General features: G+C 38.8%; 1 protein-coding gene across 10 annotated transcripts in view; it reads right to left on the minus strand.

The window, feature by feature from the left end:
* LOC100667955 (solute carrier family 25 member 16) overlaps positions 1 to 22,082 on the minus strand; it is a 113,382-nt gene that overhangs the window by 49,087 nt on the left and 42,213 nt on the right. For 7 of the 10 annotated variants that reach the window (XM_064269645.1, XM_064269643.1, XM_064269638.1 and 4 more), the window contains one exon: positions 17,263 to 17,331. In XM_064269645.1, coding sequence (XP_064125715.1) covers positions 17,263 to 17,331 — 69 coding nt within the window. Of the gene's footprint in view, positions 1 to 1,945; positions 2,099 to 13,607; positions 15,685 to 17,262; positions 17,332 to 22,082 lie in introns of those variants that run through there. The other 3 variants (XM_023547011.2, XM_003409037.4, XM_064269646.1) reach the window with 3 other exon arrangements.

The raw sequence follows: 22,082 nt of genomic DNA on the forward strand, positions 1-22,082 counted from the left end.
TAAGCTCTGTAAGGAGTCCTGTGGGACATTCATCATTGTGAGGATTAAGGATAAACGAAAAAATATTAAACAACAAATTCCAACCACCGGTGCAAACCTTCCCAAAGTACAAGTAAAAGGAGATATCTTGGACACTGCCCTTTCCGTAGATGAAAGAGAGGAATGTGGGTAAGTCACTAGGTATTCTATTGTTAGCCACAGAATTACAGAAATCTTTAAATTAGGACCTTACTTAGAAATCACCTGATCCAACCTACTGTTTAATGCAGGAAAACTTTCTATAAAATCTCCCCTGGGGATCAACTAGCCCCTGATTTGTAAATAAAGAAAGCTTAATACTTGTCAAGTAGCTCATTCCATTATTACCTGTCAGAAATTTCTTATTTATAATGGGCAAGTCAACTTCGCAATACTTTGTTCCATTGGCCTTAGCCTTCTGGAACTATGCAAAACACATGAAATCTCTTCTCTACAAAACAGCTCTTCTCCCATTTTAAGTTATCAATCAAGTCCCTCTTAAGTCTTTACTGTTTGCAGAAAGTCTATCAGTGATGGTCCCGACTGAGACTCCAAAGTCATAATCTCTCCAATTATAACACCAAATGCCTTTCACTTTACATTATCTTTCACAGCTTGTGAGCAGCCATCTGTTGGTTCCAACCCACTTGGAGCAAAGTAGAATGAAGAACACCAAAGACACAAGGAAAATATTAGCTCAAGAGACAGAAGGGCCACAAAAACCTCAGACTCCATCAGTCTGAGACCAGAAGAACTAGATGGTGCCTGGCTACCATCAATAACTGCCCTGACAAGGAACACAACGGAGAGTCTCTGACAACGGAGAACGGTGTGGAGCAGAAGTCAAAATCACTTAAAAAGACGTGACTTAATGGTCTAAGACTGGAGGAACCTCCAAAGCCACGGTCCCCAGACACTCTGTTAACCCAGAACTAAAGCCATTCCCAAAGCCCACTTTTCAGACAAAGATTAGATTGGACTAGAAAACATAAAATAATACTCCTGCAGAGAGTGCTTCTTAGTTTAAGAAGATACACGAGACCAAACTGGCGGCTCCTGTATGGAGGCAGGATAAGAAGGCAGGAAGGGACAGGAACTGATTGAATGGACACAAGAAACCCAGGGTGGAAAGAGGGGAGTGTGCTGTCACGTTATATGGATTTCAACTAATATCACGTAACATTATACGCATAAATTTTTGTATGAAAAATTAACTTGAGCTGTAAACTTTCACCTAAAGCATATATATATATCTTTGACATCCAACACTAGGTTCTGTATGGTGTAACCTCCACACTCAACTACCCGATCTTGCATTAGGCCATGAACCGCCCAAGATCAGCTGTGTTGCCTTAAGGATCTCCCAAGAAGTACTGCGGGATCAAAACCCAAAAGCAAATGTCCCTCAGCAATATTAGCATTGTCATAACTGCTGGAAATAATTCCGCATCATGATAGTGGGTCGGATGTCCCTGCTCATTCACACTGTGCTGAGGGTTCCGCCTTGGGATGGGTTTCTCCAGCTAAACTTCGAGAAACGCATCAGGCAGTTGCAATTTGCTCTCATGAAGACACTTAAGGTGGGAGAGAAAAAAACAAAAACGCGTTGCCGTTGAGTCGATTTCGACTCATAGCGACCCTACACATCAAGGTGGCCGAGACTCCCCAAAATTGGGAAAGAGGGAAAATCAAGGAAAAGAATGAACTGCTGGGCCAGAGTGTCTTTAGGTTATGGCCCGAGTGTGGCCCTAAAGGACACCTGGGAAGGGGGCCCCAGCTCTGGAGGCTCGTCGGGGTCCCCCGGGACCTGCGGCAACCGCCGGGTCGCTCCATCAGCCACCCCCAGTCCGCAAAAGCGTGCGGTGAGGCACCTCCCGCCCTTTCTTTTAAATCTCCCGCTTCCAGGCCCTCCACCGGTTCCGCTCACATCTCCGCCGATCGCGCAGCCTCCTCCCCGAAACTCTCCTCCATCAGGAGCTCCAGTTCGTTCAGCTGCTCCATCTCGAGCGCGGGGACTGCAAACTGTCGCCAGGGCCAGTCGGGGAGTGGGAGCTGCCCGGACTAGACAAAAGAGCGCGCGCCGAGCCCAGCCGTGCGCATGCGCACAGCCACCGCGAGGCGGCGGGGCCCAGGGGACTTGCGCAGAAGCGCGTATTCGCTGGCCTGAGCGTTCCGCGTGGAGCGCATCGCCTGGGCTGTGGAGGCTTTTTAAACCCCTTCTTCGCCTTTGCTTTAGGGAGTCTTCCTATTCAGACCCCAACTAAACGTCCCTCTCTTCCTTCTTTACACTCCAACCCGTGCCCAGCATCCACCCTTGGTTTGAACAAGCCATTTGCGGTTGCCCAAACTCAGGAATCCCTCTTTGGCCTTAAGAACTTTACATTCTCTCAGAAACAACCTCTCATTTTTTCTGGAAAACATATCGAGAACATAGAAATTGTCAGATGGAACTCCACCGTGCCACCACTAAATGTACAAACCTATCAATTTCTGCATCCATGTTATATAACCAAAAAAAAAAAACCAAACCCACTGCCGTCGAGTCGAATTCGACTCATAGCGTCCCTATAGAAGAGAGTAGAACTGCCCCATAGAGTTTCCAAGGAGCACCTAGAGGATTCGAACTGCTGACCTCTTGGTTAGCAGCCGTAACACTTAACCGCTACACCACCAGCGTTTCTACGTTACATACCCACTTTTAAAACAAGGGACAAAGTGTTCCTCCTATCAATAGGCAATCCCTCCAGGTATACTCAGGATCCCATGGCCTCCAGCATTATTGTTTCTTCAGTTATTCCCTCCTTTTCTTGTCTGTGTCACTGATCCCTTACTATTGAATTGTTGCCTTCTTTGTAACACGACCTAGTATCTCCCATCTTTGAAAGCTTTGAAGGGACTTGCCCAGCCTTCTCTTGGCCAAACTCCAGAGCAAAATTTAAAGAATTGTCTTCAAGTCACTCTCTAATTTCAATTCCTGTTCCCTTACATTTTGCTTTTAATTTTATCAAATAAAAAATCTCTTTTGTAGACAATAACAAATTTTTTAAATACACTACAGAATATTTTAAATATATAGAAAAGTATAAAAAATAATACAATGATCACCTCATAAACCTATCACTCAACTTAAAATTAATCCTTATCAAAAACTGTCTTTCACAGAAATTAAAGAAGATCTAAATAAAGGAAAGACAACCCTGTGTCCACAGATTGGAAGACATAATCTTATTAAGACAATATTTCCTGAAGTGATAGATTCAATACAATCCCTAACAAAAATCCCAATTTTTTGTCTTTTTTTTTTTTTTTTCAGAAATGGAAAAACCAATTCTAACTAGCCGAAACAATCTTGAAAAAGAATAAAGATGGAGGAGTCACACTTCCCAATTTCAAAACTTACTTCGAAGGTACGGTAACCAGAAGAGTGAAGTACTGGCATAAGAATACACATCTAGATCAGTGAAATGGAAGTAAAAGTCCACAAATAAATCCTCATATCTATGGTCAACTGATTTTCAACAAGGGTGTCAAGACTATTCAGTAGGGAAAGAACAGTCTCTTCAATAAATGGTGCTCGGAAAACTGGATAGCCACATGCAAAAAAATGAAGCTGGACTCTTACCTTATACCACATATAAAAATTAACTCAAAATAGAACAACAACCCAAATTTCAAAACTACAACTATAAAACTTTCAGAAGAAAATATATGGGTAAATCTTCATGATCTTTGATGTGGAAATGGTATCTTAAATATAACACCAAAAGAACTGGATACAAAAGAAATGATGAATTTGACTTCATAAAAGTGAAAACTTGCGTTCATCAAAGGACATTATCAAGACAGTAAAAAGATAACTCACTTGCAAATCATATATCTGGGAAGGGCTTAGTATACAGAATATATAAAGAACTCCTACAAATAAAGACAAACAACCCAATTAAAAATTGAACAAAAGAAAGAGACAAAAAACAAACTGGACTTCAAAATCAAAAACTTTTGTGCATCAAAGCACTGTATCCACAAAGTGAAGAGAGAGCCTAAAGAATAGGAGAAAATGCTTGGGAACCAAATATATAAAGAATTACAACTCAACAACAAAAAGACAAATAACCCAGTCAAAAAATGGGCAAAGGACAGTAGTCAAAACAGCCTGGTACTGGTACAACAACAGATACATGGACCAATGGAACAGAATTGAGAAAAAAAAATCCAGACATAAATCCAACCACATATGAGCAGTTGATATTTGACAAAGGCACCAAAACAGTTAAATGGGGAAAAGACAGTCTTTTTAACAAATGGTGCTGGCATAACTGGATATCCATCTGCAAAAAAATGAAACAAGACCCATACCTCACTCCATGCACAAAAACTAACTCAAAATGGATCAAAGATCTAAATATAAAATCTAAAACTATAAAGATCATGGAAAAAAAAATAGGGACAATGTTAGGAGCCCTAATACACGGCATAAACAGTATACAAAACATTATAAGGAATACAGAAGAAAAACTAGATAACTGGGAGCTCCTAAAAATCAAACACTTATGCTCATCCAAAGACTTCACCAAAAGAGTAAAAAGACTACCTACAGACTGGGAAAAAGTTTTTAGCTATGACATTTCTGATCAGTGCCTGATCTCTAAAATCTACATGATACTGCAAAAAGACAACCCAATTTAAAAATGGGCAAAAGATATGAATAGACACTTCACTAAAGAAGATATTCAGGTTGCTAACAGATATATGAGGAAATGTTCACAATCATTAGCCATTAGAGAAATGCAGATCAAAACTACAATGAGATTTCATCTCACTCCAACAAGGCTAGCATTAATCCAAAAAACACAAAACAATAAATGTTGGAGAGGCTGTGGAGACACTGAAACACTTCTACACTGCTGGTGGGAATGTCAAATGGTACAACCACTTTGGAAATTGATTTGGCGCTTCCTTAAAAAGTTAGAAATAGAGCTACCACACGATCCAGCAATCCCACTCCTTGGAATATATCCTAGAGAAATAAGAGCCTTTACATGAACAGATATATGCACACCCATGTTCTTTGCAGCACTGTTTACAATAGCAAAAAGATGGAAGCCACCAAGGTGCGCATCAACGGATGAATGGATAAATAAATTATGGTATATTCACACAATGGAATACCACGCATCGATAAACAACAGTGAGGAATCTGTGAAACATTTCATAACATGGAGGAACCTGGAAGGCATTATGCTGAGTGAAATTAGTCAGTTGCAAAAGGACAAGTATTGTATAAGACCACTATTATAAGAACTTGAGAAATAGTTTAAATTGAGAGGAAAACATTCTTTTGTGGTTATAAGAGGGGGGAGGGAGGAAAGGTGAGAGAGGGGTATTCGCTAATTAGATAAGTAGATAAGAACTACTTTAGGTGAAGGGAAAGACAGCACACAATACAGGGGAGGTCAGCACAATTGGACTAAACCAAAAGCAAAGAAGTTTCCTGAATAAACTAAATGCTTCGAAGACCAGCATAGCAGGGGCAGGGGTCTGGGGACCATGGTTTCAGGGGACATCTAAGTCAATTGGCATAATCAAATCTATTAACAAAACATTCTGCATCCCACTTTGAAGAGTGGCGTCTGGGGTCTTAAACGCTAACAAGCAGCCATCTAAGATGCATCAATTTGTCTCAGCCCCCCTGGATCAAAGGAGAATGAAGAACACCAAGGACACAAGGCGATTATGAGCCCAAGAGACAGAAAGGGCCACATGAACCAGTGACTACGTCATCCTGAGACCAGAAGAACTAGATGGTGCCCGGCTACAACCAATGACTGCCCTGACAGGGAACACAACAGAGAACCCCTGAGGGAGCAGGACAGCAGTGGGATGCAGACTCCAAATTCTCATAAGACCAGACTTAATGGTCTGACTGAGACTGGAAGGACCCCAGTGGCCATGGCCCCCAGACCTTCTGTTGCCCCAGGACAGGAAACATTCCCGAAGCCAACTCTTCAGACATGGATTGGGCTGGACAATGGGTTGGAGAGGGATGCTGGTGAGGAGTGAGCTTCTTGGATCAGGTGGACACTTGAGACTAGGTTGGTATCTGCTGCCTGGAGGGGAGATGAGAGGGTGGAGGGGGTTAGAAGCTGGCAAAAAAGACATGAAAAGAGAGAGTGGAGGGAGAGAGTAGGCTGTCTCATTAGGGGGAGAGTAATTGGGAGTGTGTAGCAAGGTGTGTATGGGTTTTTGTGTGAGAGACTGACTTGATTTGTAAACTTTCACTTAAAGCACAATAAAAATTATTTTAAAAAATGGGCAAAGGATTTGAATAGACAGTTCACTAAAGAAGATATACCAATGGCCAATAGCATGCAAAAAGATGCTCAACATCATCAGTTATTAAACCAAACCAAACTTGTTGCTGTTCAGTAGATTCCGACTCATAGCTACCAAATAGGACAGAGTAGAACTGCCCCATAGGGTTTCCAAGGCTATGATCGTTATGGAAGCAGAGTGCCACATCTTTCTCCTTTGAGTGGCTCAAAGAGCCAACCTTTCTGTTAGAAGCCTCCTTGTAACCACTGTACAACCAGGCCCCGGTGATTACTCTTTAGGGAAATGCAAATCAAAACCACAATGAGATAACACTTCACCCCCACTAGAATGGCTATTACCAGAAAAACAGAAAACAAGTGTTTCAAGCATACAGAAGAGCTGGAACCCTCATCTGTTGCTGGTAAGACTGTAAAATGGTACAGCCACTGTGGAAAAGTTTGGTCATTCCTCAAAAAGTTAAACATAGATTACCATATAACCCAGCAATTATACTCCTAAGCAGATGTGCAAAAGACTTGAAAACAGGGACTTAAAACAGGTACTTGTACACCAATGTTCAGTGCAGCATTATTCACAATAGCAAAAAGGTGGAAACAACACAAGTGTCCATCAACAGATGAATGGATAAACAAAATATGGTCTGTCCATACGCTGGAATATTAATCAGGCATAAAGAGAAAGGAAATTCTGATAACATGCTACAACACGGGTGAACCTTGAAAACATTAATGCTGAATGAAATAATTCAGACACAAAAGGGCAAATATAATCCCATTTATAGGAAATATCTAAAATAGGCAACTTTATATAGACAGAGAGTAGATTAGAGGTTACCAGGGGCTGGAAGGAAGGGGAAATGACAAGGTGTTGCTTAAGGGGCACTGGGTTTCTGTTAAGGGTGAAGAAAAAAAATTTTGGAAATGGGTAGTACTGGTGTTGCGCAATGCACTAAACATGAATTATACATGTGGAAATGGTTCAGATAGAAAATGTTTTGTTACATATAATTTACCACAATAAATTTTTTTTCTTTAAATAAACAATGGCCAATTTTACAGGCAATTTCATAGAGACACAAAGTAGATCAGAGGTTACCAGGGACTGGGAGAATGAGGAATTATTGCTTAATGAGTACAGAGTTTCTGTTTGGAGTAATAAAAGATTTTTGGGAATAGTGGTGATGGTTGCACAATATTGTGAATGTACTTAATGCAATTAATGTAATTAATAAATGTAACTAATGCTATTGAACCGTACACTTAAAAACAGTCAAAATGGCAAATTTTTGCTACATATGTTGTTGTTAGGTGCCATCGAGTCGGTTCTGACTCATAGAAACCCCATGTAAAACAGAACGAAACAGTGTGAGGCCTGCGCCATCCTCATACTTGTTATGCTTGAGTCCATTGTTGGCAGCCACCGTGCAATCCATCTCTTGAGGGATTTCCTCTTTTTTGATGACCCTTTACTTCACCAAGCATGATGTCCTTCTCCAGGGAATGGTCCCTCTTAATAACATGTCCAAAATATGTGCGAACAAGTCGTGCCATCCTTGCTTCTAAGGAGATTCCAGCTGTACTTCTTCCAAGATAGACTTGTTCATTCTTCTGGCAGTCCAAGGAATATTCAATATTCTTTGCCAACACCATAATTCAAAAGCATCAATTCTTCTTTGGTCTTCCTTATTCATTACCCAGCTTTCACATGCATATGAGGCAATTGAAAACTATGCCTTAGGTCAGGCGCACCTTAGCCCTCAAAGTGACATCTTTGCTTTTGAACACTTTAAAGAGATATTTTGCAGCAGATTTACTCAATGCAATAAACCAAAAAAACCAAACCTGCTGCTGTCCAGTCGATTCCGACTCATAACGACCCTACAGGACAGAGTAGAACTGCCCCATAGAGTTTCCAAGGACCACCTGGTGGATTTGAACTGCTGACCCTTTGGTTAGCAGCCGTAGTACCTAACCACTATGCAACCAGGGTTTCCAAAGTAGATTATAGATTTTGATATTTCACCCTTATTCCAGATGCATCTCTAAAAAATATGAACACTTTCTCTACACAGCCAAGAACCAATCACTTGGGATGCTGTGTTGGAACCTAGCCACCATGTTATGAGGAAGGTGAAATTCCTCTCTATGAAACTCAGGTCCCCAGCCCTCAGCCCTGGCTGAGCTCCTAGCCAATGCCCAGTACTTGCCAGCCATGCAAGTAAGCCATCTTGGAAGAAGATCCAGTAGCCCTGAGTCAAAATCCCCAGCTGATGCTATGTGGAGAAGAGAACAAGCCTTTCCACTAAGACCTGCCCAAACTGCAGATTTGTGAGCTAAGTAAATTATTGTTTTAGGACTACTTTTGGCGGGGGAGGGAGAGCTTTTTACAGAGCAATAGATAACAAACACAGATTTCGTACCTGTGACACCACACTCAATTGGTTTTCCTCCAACCTCACAGGCCCTTCTCAATCTCCTATGCTGTCTCTTCCTCTTCCGCCCAATCGCTAAATGTTGGGAGTTCCTAAGAGTTCAATTCTGGACAAATTTATCTACTAGCTCCCTAGGTTATTTCATCCATTTACATGACTTTAGATACCATCTATATACAGCCAACTCCCAAATTCGTCTTTATGGGCTAGGCTTTTCTTCTAAATACAAGGGAGGCCCAACTGCCTACCTGACATCTACATTTAGATACAATATGAGGTGGTCTCGATTATAACACAGCCCAAAAGAAACTTTTTATCTCCCCCAACAAACCTATTATTCTTCCCACTAACAGCACCACCACGTATGCAGAGGTTAAAGCCAGAAACCCAGAAGTCATCTTGTTTATCCACTTGTCTGTTGACAGACAGTTGAGTTGTTTCAACCTTTTGGCTGTTGTGAATAACGCTGCAATGAACGTTGGTGTAAAATTATCTGTTTGAGCCCCAGCTTTCAAGTTTTTTAGGTAGATGCCGCAGAGTGGAATTGCTAGGTCATATGATAATTCTATGTTTAATTTTTTTTTTTTTGAGGAGCTACCAAACTATTTACCACAGCGGCAACACCAATTTACAATCTAACCAACAATGGAAGAAGATTTACAATTAAGTCACATCCTCACCAACACTTGTTATCTGTGTTTCTGAAAATATGCATCCTTTTTTTTTTTTCAGTGAGGGTAAGGAAACCCTGGAGGCATAATGGTTAAGAGCTACGGTTGCTAACCAAAAGACTGGCAGTTCAAATCCACCAGGCGCTCCTTGGAAACCCTATGGGGTAGTTCTACTCTGTCCTATGGGGTTGCTATGAGTCGGAATCGACTCAACGGCAACGGGTTTGGTTTTCTTTTTTTAGTGAGGGTAAAGTAATATCTCACTTTGGTTTTGATTTTTATTTCCCTAATGACTGATGATGTTGAGCATCTTTTGCTGTGCTTATTGGCCATTTATATATCTACTTTGGTGAAATGTGCATTCAAGTCCTTTACTCGTTTTTTTTATTGGGCTGTCTTTTTCTTGAGTTGTAGGAGCTCTTTATATATTCTGGATATCAAACCCTTATGAGATACGGGTAGTCCTAAACTTACAACAGGATTCCGTTCCAACAATTACTCGGTATAAGTTGGTTCTGACATAAGATACTTCATTTTTTTATTGTTGTTGTTTTCATTATTAATGCCTTTTATATCAGTATCTTTATTAATCCCATTTTTATTTGTCTTCGGGGGGTGGAAACATTACATCTGAGAATAATAACATCAACAAATTACTGCAACACTGTTTATAGTACACATTACTAATGATTAAAAAAATGATAAGATATACAAAAAAAGGACAGTCATTAAGTGCAGTCCATCATAACTCGAATACATAGTAAGTCAGGGACTACCTGTACATGGCTCTCAAGCATTTTCTTCCATTCTGTACGTTGTCTCTTCACTTTGTTGATAAAGTAATTGATGCACGAGAGTTTTTAATTCTGACGAAGTTCAATTTATCTATCTTGTCTTTTGTTGCTTGTGGTATTGGTGTCATATCTAAGAACTCACTGTCGAAAACTAGGTCCCGAAGCATTAACCTTATGTTTTGTTCTGAGTTTTAAAATTTTAGTTCTGTGGAAAGGTTTTTGAAGATAAATTCAATTTCTTTGCATATTCACCCAATGGAATACTACACAATGATAAAGAACAACAATGAACCCCTGAAAACATCTCATAACTTAGAGGAATCTGGAAGATATTATACTGAGTGAAATTAATCATGGAAGGACAAATATTGTATGAGATCACTATTATAAAAACTCAAGAAAAGGTTTAAACACAGAAAAAAACATTGATGGTTATGAGGGTGGGGAGGGAGGGAGAGGGGTACTCACTAATTAGATAGTAGACAAGAATTATTTTAGGTGAAGGGAAGGATGACACACAATTACAGGGGACGTCAGCAAACCTGGACTAATCAAAAAGCTAAGAAGTTTCCTGAATACAACCAAACACTTCAAGGGACAGAGTAGCAGGGTTGGGGGTTTGGGGTTCACGGTTTCTGGGGACATCTAGGTCAACTGACATAACAAAGTGTATTAAGAAAACGTCCTGCATCCCACTTTGGTGAATGGCATCTGGGGTCTTCAAAGCTAGCAAGCAGCCATCTAAGATACATTAATTGGTCTCAACCCACCTGGGGCAAAGGAGAATGACGAACACCAAATATACAAGGAAAATATTAGCCCTGAGAAAGAAAGGGCCATATAAACCAGAGAGTCCACCAGCCTGAGACCAGAAGAACTAGATGGTACCCAACTACCACCAGTGACTGCCCTGACAGGAAACACAACAGGGAATCCCTGATGGCGCAGGAGAAAAGTGGGACACAGACTTCAAATTACAGTAAAAAAAGACCAGACTTAATGGTCTGACTGGGACTAGAGGGACCCCAGAGGACATGGCTCCTGGACTCTCTATTAGCCCAAAACTAAAACCATTCCCAAAGCCAAGTCTTCATAGACTGGACTACAAGACAAAATGATACTGGTGAGGAGTGTGCTTCTTGGCTCAAGTAGACACATGAGACTATCTATGTGGGTAGCTCCTGTCTGGAGCTGAGATGAGAAGGGAGAGGGGTACAGGAGCGGGTTAAACGGACACAGGAAATACAGGATGGAGAGAAGGAGTATGCTGTCACATTGCAGGGAGAGCAACTAGGGTCCTATAATAATGTGTGTATGAGTTTTTGTATGAGAAACTGACTTGAACTGTAATCTTTCACTTAAAGCACAATTTAAAAAATTCAATTTCTTTAATAGGCTACTCAAATTTCTGTTTCACCGATGTCAGTTTTGATAAGTTGTGTTTTTTAAGGCATTTGTCCATTTCATCATTCCTGATATTGGTAATCTGTTTTTTCTCATTTTATTTTAGTCTAGGTGGTCTATCCAGGAGGGACCATTCCTTGGAAAGGACATCATGTTTGGTAAAGTAGGCGGTCAGCAAAAAAGTGGAAGGTCCTCAAGCAGATGGATTTACACAATGGCTGCAACAATGGGCTCAAGCGTAACAACAATTGGCAGGATGGCACAGGCCCGGGCAGTGTTTCGTTCTATTGCACATAGGGTCGCTATAAGTTGGAACCAACTTGATGGCACCTAATAACAGCTAGTTTATCAGTTTCGTTGATCTTTACAAAGAATCAGTTTTGGGGGTTGCCAGTTTTCTCTATTGTTTTCTACTTCTATTGATTTGTTTTCCCTGCAAATCCTTGTTGACAAAGCAGAGCTATCTTTGTAAAAACATAATCAGACAATTTTACTTCCCTACTGAAAACTTTCAATGGCTTCCCATTGCATTTAAAGTAAAAGACAAAATCATTGTCATATCCTACAGAGCTCTACATGACATCTGGCCCTTGCCTACTTCTCCAACCCCAACCGTTGCTACTCCTTTACTCACAATGCTTTATTCACACTGGCCTTCTGAAAATTCCTATGTCAAACCAAGCTTTTTCCTGTTTCAGAGTTTTTGGCACCTGCTGTTCTCATCACCTGGAACATTCTTCCCCCTCAACTCCTCACGTCTGTTTTCTCATCATCCTCCATGTGTGAGCTTAAAGTGTAATGCATCTAGGAAATTTTCCTTGTCCGTTTCAAAATAACTCCCTGATCCTTATACCCCACCATTATTCTCTATCATAATAATCTATTTATTTCCTTCATAAGCACTTTCCACACTGTAATCATTTTATTGATAGGTTTATGTTTATTGAAATTTTCAACTTTATTAACATGTTAAAGTTTCATCTAAACAGGATACTACTGTGTTGAGTATAGCATCATGGCTAGAAGACTAGACTCTAGATTCGGACTGGCTAGATCTGAATTGTATATCCACCACTTATTGTGTGACCTTGTGCAGGTTACTTAATCTTTCTGATCCTTGATTACTCCATCTGTAAAAAAGGAATATTAAATAGTACATGTAGTATTGTTGTGGAGATCGAGTTAATATACCAAAAGTGCTTAAAACAAGGATAGTAAGAACTCAGGGACTATTCATGGCTGTTAGTATTTGTCATTAGTTTCTAGTGCCTAACAGTGTCTGGCGCTCAGTAAATATTTGTCTAGTGAATGAGAAGAAAGTATGAATGGATGTGAGGAACTGTACAGAGTGTACAGTTGCTATACAAGTATGTCAGATATCATTGGCCCACTTCTATAATTACATACTGTAATTATATATTGCATATACAATTGTATATATTTTGTATTACAATTATATATTGGATAATATGTGTTATTATTTAATGTGTTATTTCATTATGTATTACTTGCCACTCATCCTGGCTCAAATAAGCAACAAGACATCTCTGTGAAACAAACCAAATGACTTTATTTCTAAATTGCTCTTTTCTTGGACTATTTGTGCCTCATTTCCCCCAACTAGGACATAAGGTCTCTAAACACAGGGACACAGCCTTCCTTCTTCCCATCAGTAAACCTTCACTGAGCACCTACTGTGGTGCCACATCCTATGCTCCTCACTAGACGAAGGGATGCCTCTGGCCTTGAGGAAACCAGAGGGAAGGATGTAGGTAAACAGGCAGTTACCATAAAGTGTGGTACAGACACTGTTGGAGAAATACCTGGTATGAGACGCTGTTGGTATCCAAATCAGACTGTGGCTAATAGGCTTTCCAGGAGAAATACCCCACAATGCTTGACAAAATGCCTGGCACACAATGGGTGCTGAATAAATGGATGGCCAGTACCCTGGGGGAGAACGGGGCAAGATTTTATATACCCAGTAACCTCTCCACCTCTGAATAGGTAACCAACTGAGAGCTAGGAATGGTACCTTACTTTTCAGCCCCGAGACCCACTCTACAGACCAGAGGACTATGCCCACCAAAAGGCAGTAAAAGAGGAACAATGTAGAACAAAAGCTAAATAACTAAATGGGTGATTTTCAAATGGAAAATAACCTGGCAAGATGTTGAGTTATCTATCTAATGTAAATCAGATATAAACACAGCCATTATTTTAAATATTCTTCCATTCTAATTTCTTCTCTTTAGAATCTGCGCTTCAGTAATATAAATATTTAAAAGAAATAACTGTTGAAACATGGATAAGATTTATTTATAATTATCCTATGTATTCTATAACAGACATAGAGCAGAAATTTTTCTTTAAAAAAATATTTGCAGTCCCCTTCCATTGATAACATGACTGAGATACTTATTTTATACATTTAAATTATCTTAAGATTTGATAAACAATATCTGGCTATAGTGTAACCCAGAAATGAAAACATAACAAAACAGTTCTAGGAACACATGTATTTCTACCTGATGGTATACTTAAAATCATACAATGATACACACTTTCTTTAAAATAAAGACTCTGAAATGAAGCCAGTTCATCAGATTTTTACCAAGATATGACAAGAAGTATTTTATGCAAAAATAAAATGAAAGCAGAAATTATACCGTTTTCTACTTAGTTCAACTTTGTTGAACTTTGGTGAAGGAATGTCTTAAAAAGTCACATCGATTCCACAAATCAATCTTTCTGAGAGCAGAACTATTACTGTTCCCCACCGATATCTGTCATGCTTACAATACAACATAAAAAGTACTGTAAAAACAAGAAGTGGAATTCTTACATTTTAAACCATTTTCCTTAAGCCTTTAAAACATATAAAGGATAACAATTCAAATCATACTTTACATCTTTATGTACATTTATATTGCACTAAAATTATTATACATGGAAGAACTAGTTGATGCATCCTGACATCATAGAAACATTCTTTGACATTCATATCTACATCAATGGATATTTCACAGTACACTTAAATAAAATTTCTAGTATACACCAAACCATCTAACAAAAACAATATATATACCGCTGCTCTCTTTTTGGAAGCAAAGACATTCGGTATTATTATTGCCTTTGGGAAATAATGACTTTTAAAAATACACGCAAATCACCCATCGTACCTGGTAGTAACATTTAAGCACTATCTCAAAACTTTTCATTTATTGTTTAGTCTATATTATATGGCTACTTTTTAAACACAAATTTACTTTCTTAAGAAAAAATGAAGATGAAAAAAGTGTTTATCCTTTTATCCAGTGGAGAACTATGAAAAGAAAAATAATGATAAGAATACTGCAACACTGGTTTTAAGCTGTTTTATAGAACTTAAAAACTCAGTTCTCAACTTTCTGCTGCAATATAACCAAGCCTGTTTATTTTAATAATAATAATAAACAATGTTGTAGTCTTCTGAAAAATCATGATTATAATTAAAAGCTTGGAACAGCATGATGAAGCTAATGGCAACCTCCTAAAGCCCGTTTTGAAATTAGTATTACTTCCAAATAACACTTTAAAACAGTTTCAAATAGCCTAACTGATTAGCCAGCATCAGCTTAGGAATGTTTTTTTTAATATGCTAAAGTATAACTTTTGGCATCAAAAAAGCACGGTAAGTGCTTTTGATTTGTGATCAAAAAAATCAAGTACTAAAATACCAGTGGTTCCTGTGATAAGATAAATACTCCCTTTCAAGTCATGTTCCCCTAAAATTAAAATAAGATTTTATTTCCCCCTCTGACAGTATATCAAGGGGGGAAAAAAAACAAGATTTTTTTTTTTTAGTTGAGGTGAAAAAATTGCTTCATAAGTTCATATGTTGTAAAAGCCACTGCTTGAGATGGAACGCAGCGAATGTAATTAAGTGATAAACCACGATATAATCCTTTCCGAATTCCATAATGTCCGTAGACATACTTCATCGTCTCCCACATGGTACTGAAAGACATTACAATGGTTAAATGATGGCACCCTTGTGCCCACTAATGAAGAGACAGTTTCAGGGTCCATGTGGCATTTTAGTTTCTTTTAAAAAAATGCCACCTAGTTATACAAGAGAAATCAACATCAAAGTAATCTCCCTGCAAGAGGCTGCTAGTACGTTAGAAATTCTGATTAAAACATACATTTTTTCTTTCACATTAGGTAAGCTAACACTAACCCAATGGATTTTTTTTTTTTTTTAATTCTTCCAGATATTTGTTAGGGGACCAGAGATACATAGAGAAAGTACATGAACTTTGTCATGTGAGAATCTGGGTTTGAATCTTGGCTCAATTACTGAAATTGGGAGCAAATAATTTCACCATAGCCTTAGTTCTTTTGTTTAAACTGGAGCTAATAACAACTAAAAAAAAAAAAAAGCCACAGCATTTGGAAGGCAAGTGCCATAGCAAGCTAAAACTTCACAATGAAACAGCCAATCATTGCAAAGAAGTACAAGCATTATGCGTAACGCATAACGTATTTTGTTTGACCTCTATCTGTGAAGTTTAGAGGCAACACTAGTTCATAATCTTTGACAGAGCATTTGATACAGTCCTTTAAAGACTGTATGAGCAGTTGTCCTTAAGCTTTCATCCCAGCTCTAGTTCTATACTATAATGAGCAGATCATTGCAAAACTAACACTTGAAGGTCTATCTTTCAGATTTCAGCAACGAAGACTTTTTCCTTCCAAATAAGTAGTTTTGTTTTTGTCCTTTCAAACCAACATTTTGGGCTTTGCCTTTTTCTTCCTAAGGGTAATCTAGATTGAAATCTCCAAAAAAACTTTTAGGTGAACAAAGGCCACCCAAGGCCCCAAACACACATTCTGCTCTTCCCCTGAGGGGCATCACATCACCTTTCAAACAGAATGATCCTAACCTCTATGGGTTTAAAACCTAGGGCTATGCTGTGCAATACAGTAGCCACTAGCCCTATGTGGCAACTAAGTATGTGAAATGTAGGGCTAATTCAAATTGAGATGTACTATGAGTATAAAATACAATGCAGATTTCAAACACTTAGTACCAAAAAACAATGTCAAATAATAAAATGTTGAAGTGATAACATTTTAGATATATTAGTTATATAAAGAATATTTGGAAACCCTGGTGGCATAGTGGTTAAGTGCTATGGTTGCTAACCAATGGGTCAGCAGTTCAAATCCGCCAGGTGCTCCTTGTCTATGGGGCAGTTCTACACTGTCCTATAGGGTCGCTATGAGCCGGAATCAACTCGACGGCACTGAGTTTGGTTTTGGTAAAGAATACTTTTAAAAAATTGGTTCCATCTGTTTCTTTCTATACTTTTTAAAATGTGGGTACTAGAAAATTCTAAATTATGCATATGGCTCACACTATATTTTTACTGGGCAAAGCTGCTCTAAAATGAAATTTGTAATAAGAGGATTGGGGGCTGACTGAAACCTTATAAACTTACCAAAGTACACTATGGAGATAAAATGGAAGATCTAGGCTGTGGGTGAGGCCGAGTTCTAGCTCCCTGTGTGGTTTGAAACACTGCAATCCCTGTAGAAAATGAACAATGAGATACAGAGAACTTACAGGCACTTTTCAAATTCTGGCAGAACAGTTCCTAATTGCATTCGTCGACGAGTTACATCAAAAGGGTAACTAAAAAAGAAAACAGGTATAAGGATTCAAAAATGATTTATAGTTTTCAACTCAACAACTACTTACTGAATGCAAAGCCCAACATAAACTAGGAAATGACAGGGGCAAAATGTGTTCTGTTCTCTCACTGTTTTGTCTAATCTGGACATCAGAATATAGGCACATGAATAAAATCAGATAATACAGGGGTCTCCTTGCTTTGCTTATGCAGTTTCCTCTGCTTAGAGGATTCTTTTTTTTTTTTTTTAAATAACATTTTATTGAGTTTTTGGTGAAAGTTTACACAGCACGTTAGGTTCCCATTTGACAGCTGCCACACAAATTGTCAGCGATATTAGTTACATTTACCACAATGTGTCAACATTCTCTTTGTGTTCTGTTTGTTCCCTTTCCAGTACTCTTAGTTTCCCCGCCCTCTTATTTTCTCATCTTTGCTTTTGAGTAATTGTTGACCTTTTGGTCTCATACTGATGGTTTTTAAGTAGGGTGCCAATCTTAGGGGTAATATCCTTTGTGTGCCACTCTGCTATTTCGCTAAAAGGTGATCTCAGGGGATAGGCTCAGTTCTAGGCTTAAAGAGTGTGTCAGGGTGATGGTCTCAGGGAAACCACGCTCTACCGTTCCCATTTGTCTGGCTTTATTTTTTTTTTTTTTAAGTAAGAATTTGGGTTTTGCTCCACGTTCTTCTCCCATTCTATCAGAGACCAACCATTGAGCCCAGTCAGAATGCCCAGTGGTGACAGCCTGGCACCATCTAGTTCTTCTGGTCTCAGGGTAGAAGAGGTTGTGGCTCTTGTAGACTTGTCTCTTCTATGAGCTTTTGGTTACCTTCTTACTGTTTTGCTCCTGGCGAGTAGAGACCCATGGTTGTGTCTTAAACAGCCACTCACAAGCTGTTAAGACCCCAGACACTACTCAATTCACTAGGATGCAGATCATGATTTCTGTGAACTATGTTATGCCAATTGGCTGAGTTGTCCCATGAGACTATGGTTCTAAGCCTTCAAACCCAGAAAACTAATCTTGGAACGTATTTGATTATTTCTAACGAGTATCTGGAAACCCTGGCGGCCTAGTGGTTAAATGCTACGGCTGCTAACCAAAGGATCAGCAGTTCGAATCCGCCAGGCGCTTCTTGGAAACTCTATGGGGCAGTTCTACTCTGTCCTGTAAAGTCACTATGAGTCGGAATCGACTCGACGGCACTGGGTTTTTTTTTTATCTGTATTTGTGTCTTCAGTGAATATATGTGCCTGCACCCACATATTTGTATTTACATGTACCTATAAATAATCCTATAGGTAATATATACCCATGATATTTTCAACGGCCTCATATGCATGCAAAAGCTGGATAGCGAATGAGGAAGACTGATGAAGAAATGATGCCTTTGAATTACGGTGTTGGCGAAGAATACTGAATATACCATGGACTGCCAGGAAAACAAATAAATCTGTCTTGGAAGAAGTAGAGACAGAATGCCCCTTAGAAGGGAGGATGGCAAGGCTTCATCTCACTTACTTTGGACATGTTATTAGGCAATCCCTGGAAAAGGACATCATGCTTGGTAAAGTAGAAGGTCATAGAAAAAATCTGACAAAATGGATTGACACAGTGGTTGCAACAGTGGGCTCAAACTTAGCAACGATTGTGAGGATGATGCAGGGCCAGGCAGTGTTTCCTTCTGTTTTACATAGGGTGGTTATGAGTGGGAACTGACTCTGTGGTGCCTAACAACAACAACAGATACTTCTATCTGTTCTCACCTATACACACCTGAACCTATCCATATACTAATTTGCCTGTGCCCATTCATATATGTTCAAACACTTGTTTTTACTTTGGTTGTGCCACTTTTTTCATCACCAAAAATAACAAGTCTCTATACTCTAAAGCATACTCCCCACTTCTCCCTGGTAAACACCAGTGGACATTGGTGTGTCTATCTATTTTTGTCTTCTTATAAAAGAGGGATCAAACAATATTTGTCCGTATATACTTGACTTATTTCACTTAGCATTCTGCCCTCTAGGTCCATCCATGTAATAATTTGTTTTGAAGGCTCATCATTTTTTTTTACAGTTATGTACTATTCCATTGTATGTATGTACCACAATTTGCTTAGTCGTTCATGAGCTGATGGGCACTTCAGTTGTTTCCATTTATTTGCTATAGTGAATAAAGCAGCTTGTCTCACACCTTCACAAGACCAAGTTCTTTTCTTTCCTCAAGGCCAAATTAAATGGCACTGCCTGAAGGAACAAACTGAATGTTTTTCATTGTTGCAACCCTAAGACAAGGTTTCTCAACCTTGGCACTACTGACATTTTGCTCAGTTATACCCTTGGCCTCTGCCCACTTGCACTCCCTCAACTGTGACAACCAAAAATGTCTACAGACATTGCCAAATACCCACTGGGGATAAAATTGCCTGTGAACGAGAATCACTGCCTTAAGAGTCTTCAGCGAGTCCCCTTGTATACAGGAGACCCACAAAACTTTTTGCTTAAGTGCTAAAATGAACAATTCATTGAAGTGCATTTAGAGGGCAGAGAAAGTTCTACACAAAAAGATTGCCTGAAATGAAATATGCAAAAATAATCTCTTTCAGGAGTAGGACTCCAGGTATTTTTTTTTTAATTAATTTTATTTTGGTAGTGTTGAGTACTTATAATACGTTAGGTCCTGTGCTAAATAATTTATGTACATTATCTCATTTCATCTTCAAAACAACTACATGGAACAGGTCCTATTCTCCCAAAATTAAGAAAATTGAGTCTTAAAGATATTCTCCAGTGTCACAAAGCTGCTTTCTACTTTCTTATCTGAAGTTCTCCATTATGACTAATACATAAATTATATATAAAAATAATTATATACTTGATCGCTATGAAATATTTATGATAAAAAATAACAAACATCCATGTACTAATCAACCAGCTTAAGAAATAAAACAATACCAATAGCATATCGAGGAATTATTTTTCAACGGAAAACATTTTTTTAAAAAAATTTTTTATGGGATAAAGGGACCAAAAACCTCAACCTAAGAAATTCCGTTTCCAAGCAGGAAATGATACGTGTGGATAGAAGGCACAGATTGATAGGAAGGAGAAAAGGTGACAAGGACCAGAATTAGGGAAATAACAGTAGGAATAGAAAGAAAACAGCATTCTAGGCAAATGTTCTGAGGTCAAAAATGACAAGACTTAGTGATTATTTGGATATGTACAATGTGAAAAATGATTTCAAGCTTTCAGGACTTGAAGACTGATGGTTATCAATAACGAATTGGAAAATTGGGAGCTGAGGAAGTGGAAGACAAGAAGGCAATCTTTAAATTATGTAGTTTCCACTGATGACAGAATAACCAAGTAGAAACATCCAAGAGTTTGCTAGAGAGGCAATAAGGAGTCAGTAACAAGCTTAAATAGAATTGGTTATCTGTGCAGAGGAGTCCACGAAAGCATAAGGATAAATGAAGTGTTCTAGATATTTACATACAGTAGAGAACTAAAATCTGGCCGGCCCTTAAAAAATCCCCACAGATAGAAAGGACAAGGAGGGTCTGTGAAAAGAGAAGGCTGGGGAAGATCGCCAAGAGAGGGCACTGTTATAAAAGGCAAGGAACTAAAGCATCTGTGAGGGTAAAAGAACTGAGAAGAAGCCATTGGATCTGTTAAGAGTCATGAGTTTAAACACAGTCTCAGAAGAGAAGTGGCAAAGAGAGAAGACAGACTTTGTCTGTGCTGGGAGGGAGTAGTGAAGAAAGAGAGGCAGTGAAATCAAGACGAGAATCAGAAAAGCCAGAGGTGATCACGTCTCTGCAAATGAACAAGGTTGCACAACCAGGTTTCCAGAAAAAGTAAACCACATACTTTTCTTCTTTACCTTCAATCTACTGCAATCTGCTGCCGCCCACGAATACACTGAATCTGCTCTTGTAAAGGAGATCCTTATTTTTCAGTAGTTATCTTACTTTCACCTTTCTTTTCCCATTGGATATTCCTTTTTGATTCTTTGCAACAGGACTACCTACATATTATATTCCTATTTTTCAGGATGTTCCTTCTCAGTCACAGAAAGCTTTTCTTCTTCCTGTTACTGAAAAGTTCCTGTTTCTTAGTATACCAGCCTTTTCTTATCTCACTGTACTTGCTTTCTTGGACTAGGGAAATTCTTAGAAGTTATCTTTTCAATTACAGTATCTATGTTTCCTTTGCACCTTACATAAACAAGTAACTCTACTGTATTGCTACAGTCTTAGTAAGAGCGTAGGCTTCTTGAAGACAGCAACTTTATTTATTCTTCAGTGAACTTCCCAATACCTAGTACACTGATGGGCACAGATTAAGCCTTCAAGGTTTAACGAATGGATGGATACTGTAAAGAACACCGTTAGCAAAGAGAAGTTGTGACTCTTCACACACACACACATACAAAAAATGGCCTCAAACTTCACAGAAGCAAATTCATGAGGAAATATGGGTAAGGACTATATACTTTTTACTTTCCTTTTTTTTTTTTTTTTAATGAATCTACAGGAACATGGGTGGGTTCAAACTAATTTGGCACATAATTGTTTAAAATATGCTTAAAGTGCAGGCACGTTTGGAAAAAATGTATTAAATTAATACTTATAGTTTGTAAGGGAATCCTGCTTTCAAATAAATCGCTAGAAAAAAATTTAAAAATTACTAATGCTGGAAGTCAAGACTGGGTAACTATAATTTGATTAAATTAATTTGATG

This window comes from Loxodonta africana, chromosome 16 (genome assembly GCF_030014295.1).
Source record: "Loxodonta africana isolate mLoxAfr1 chromosome 16, mLoxAfr1.hap2, whole genome shotgun sequence".
NCBI classification, from domain to species: domain Eukaryota; kingdom Metazoa; phylum Chordata; class Mammalia; order Proboscidea; family Elephantidae; genus Loxodonta; species Loxodonta africana.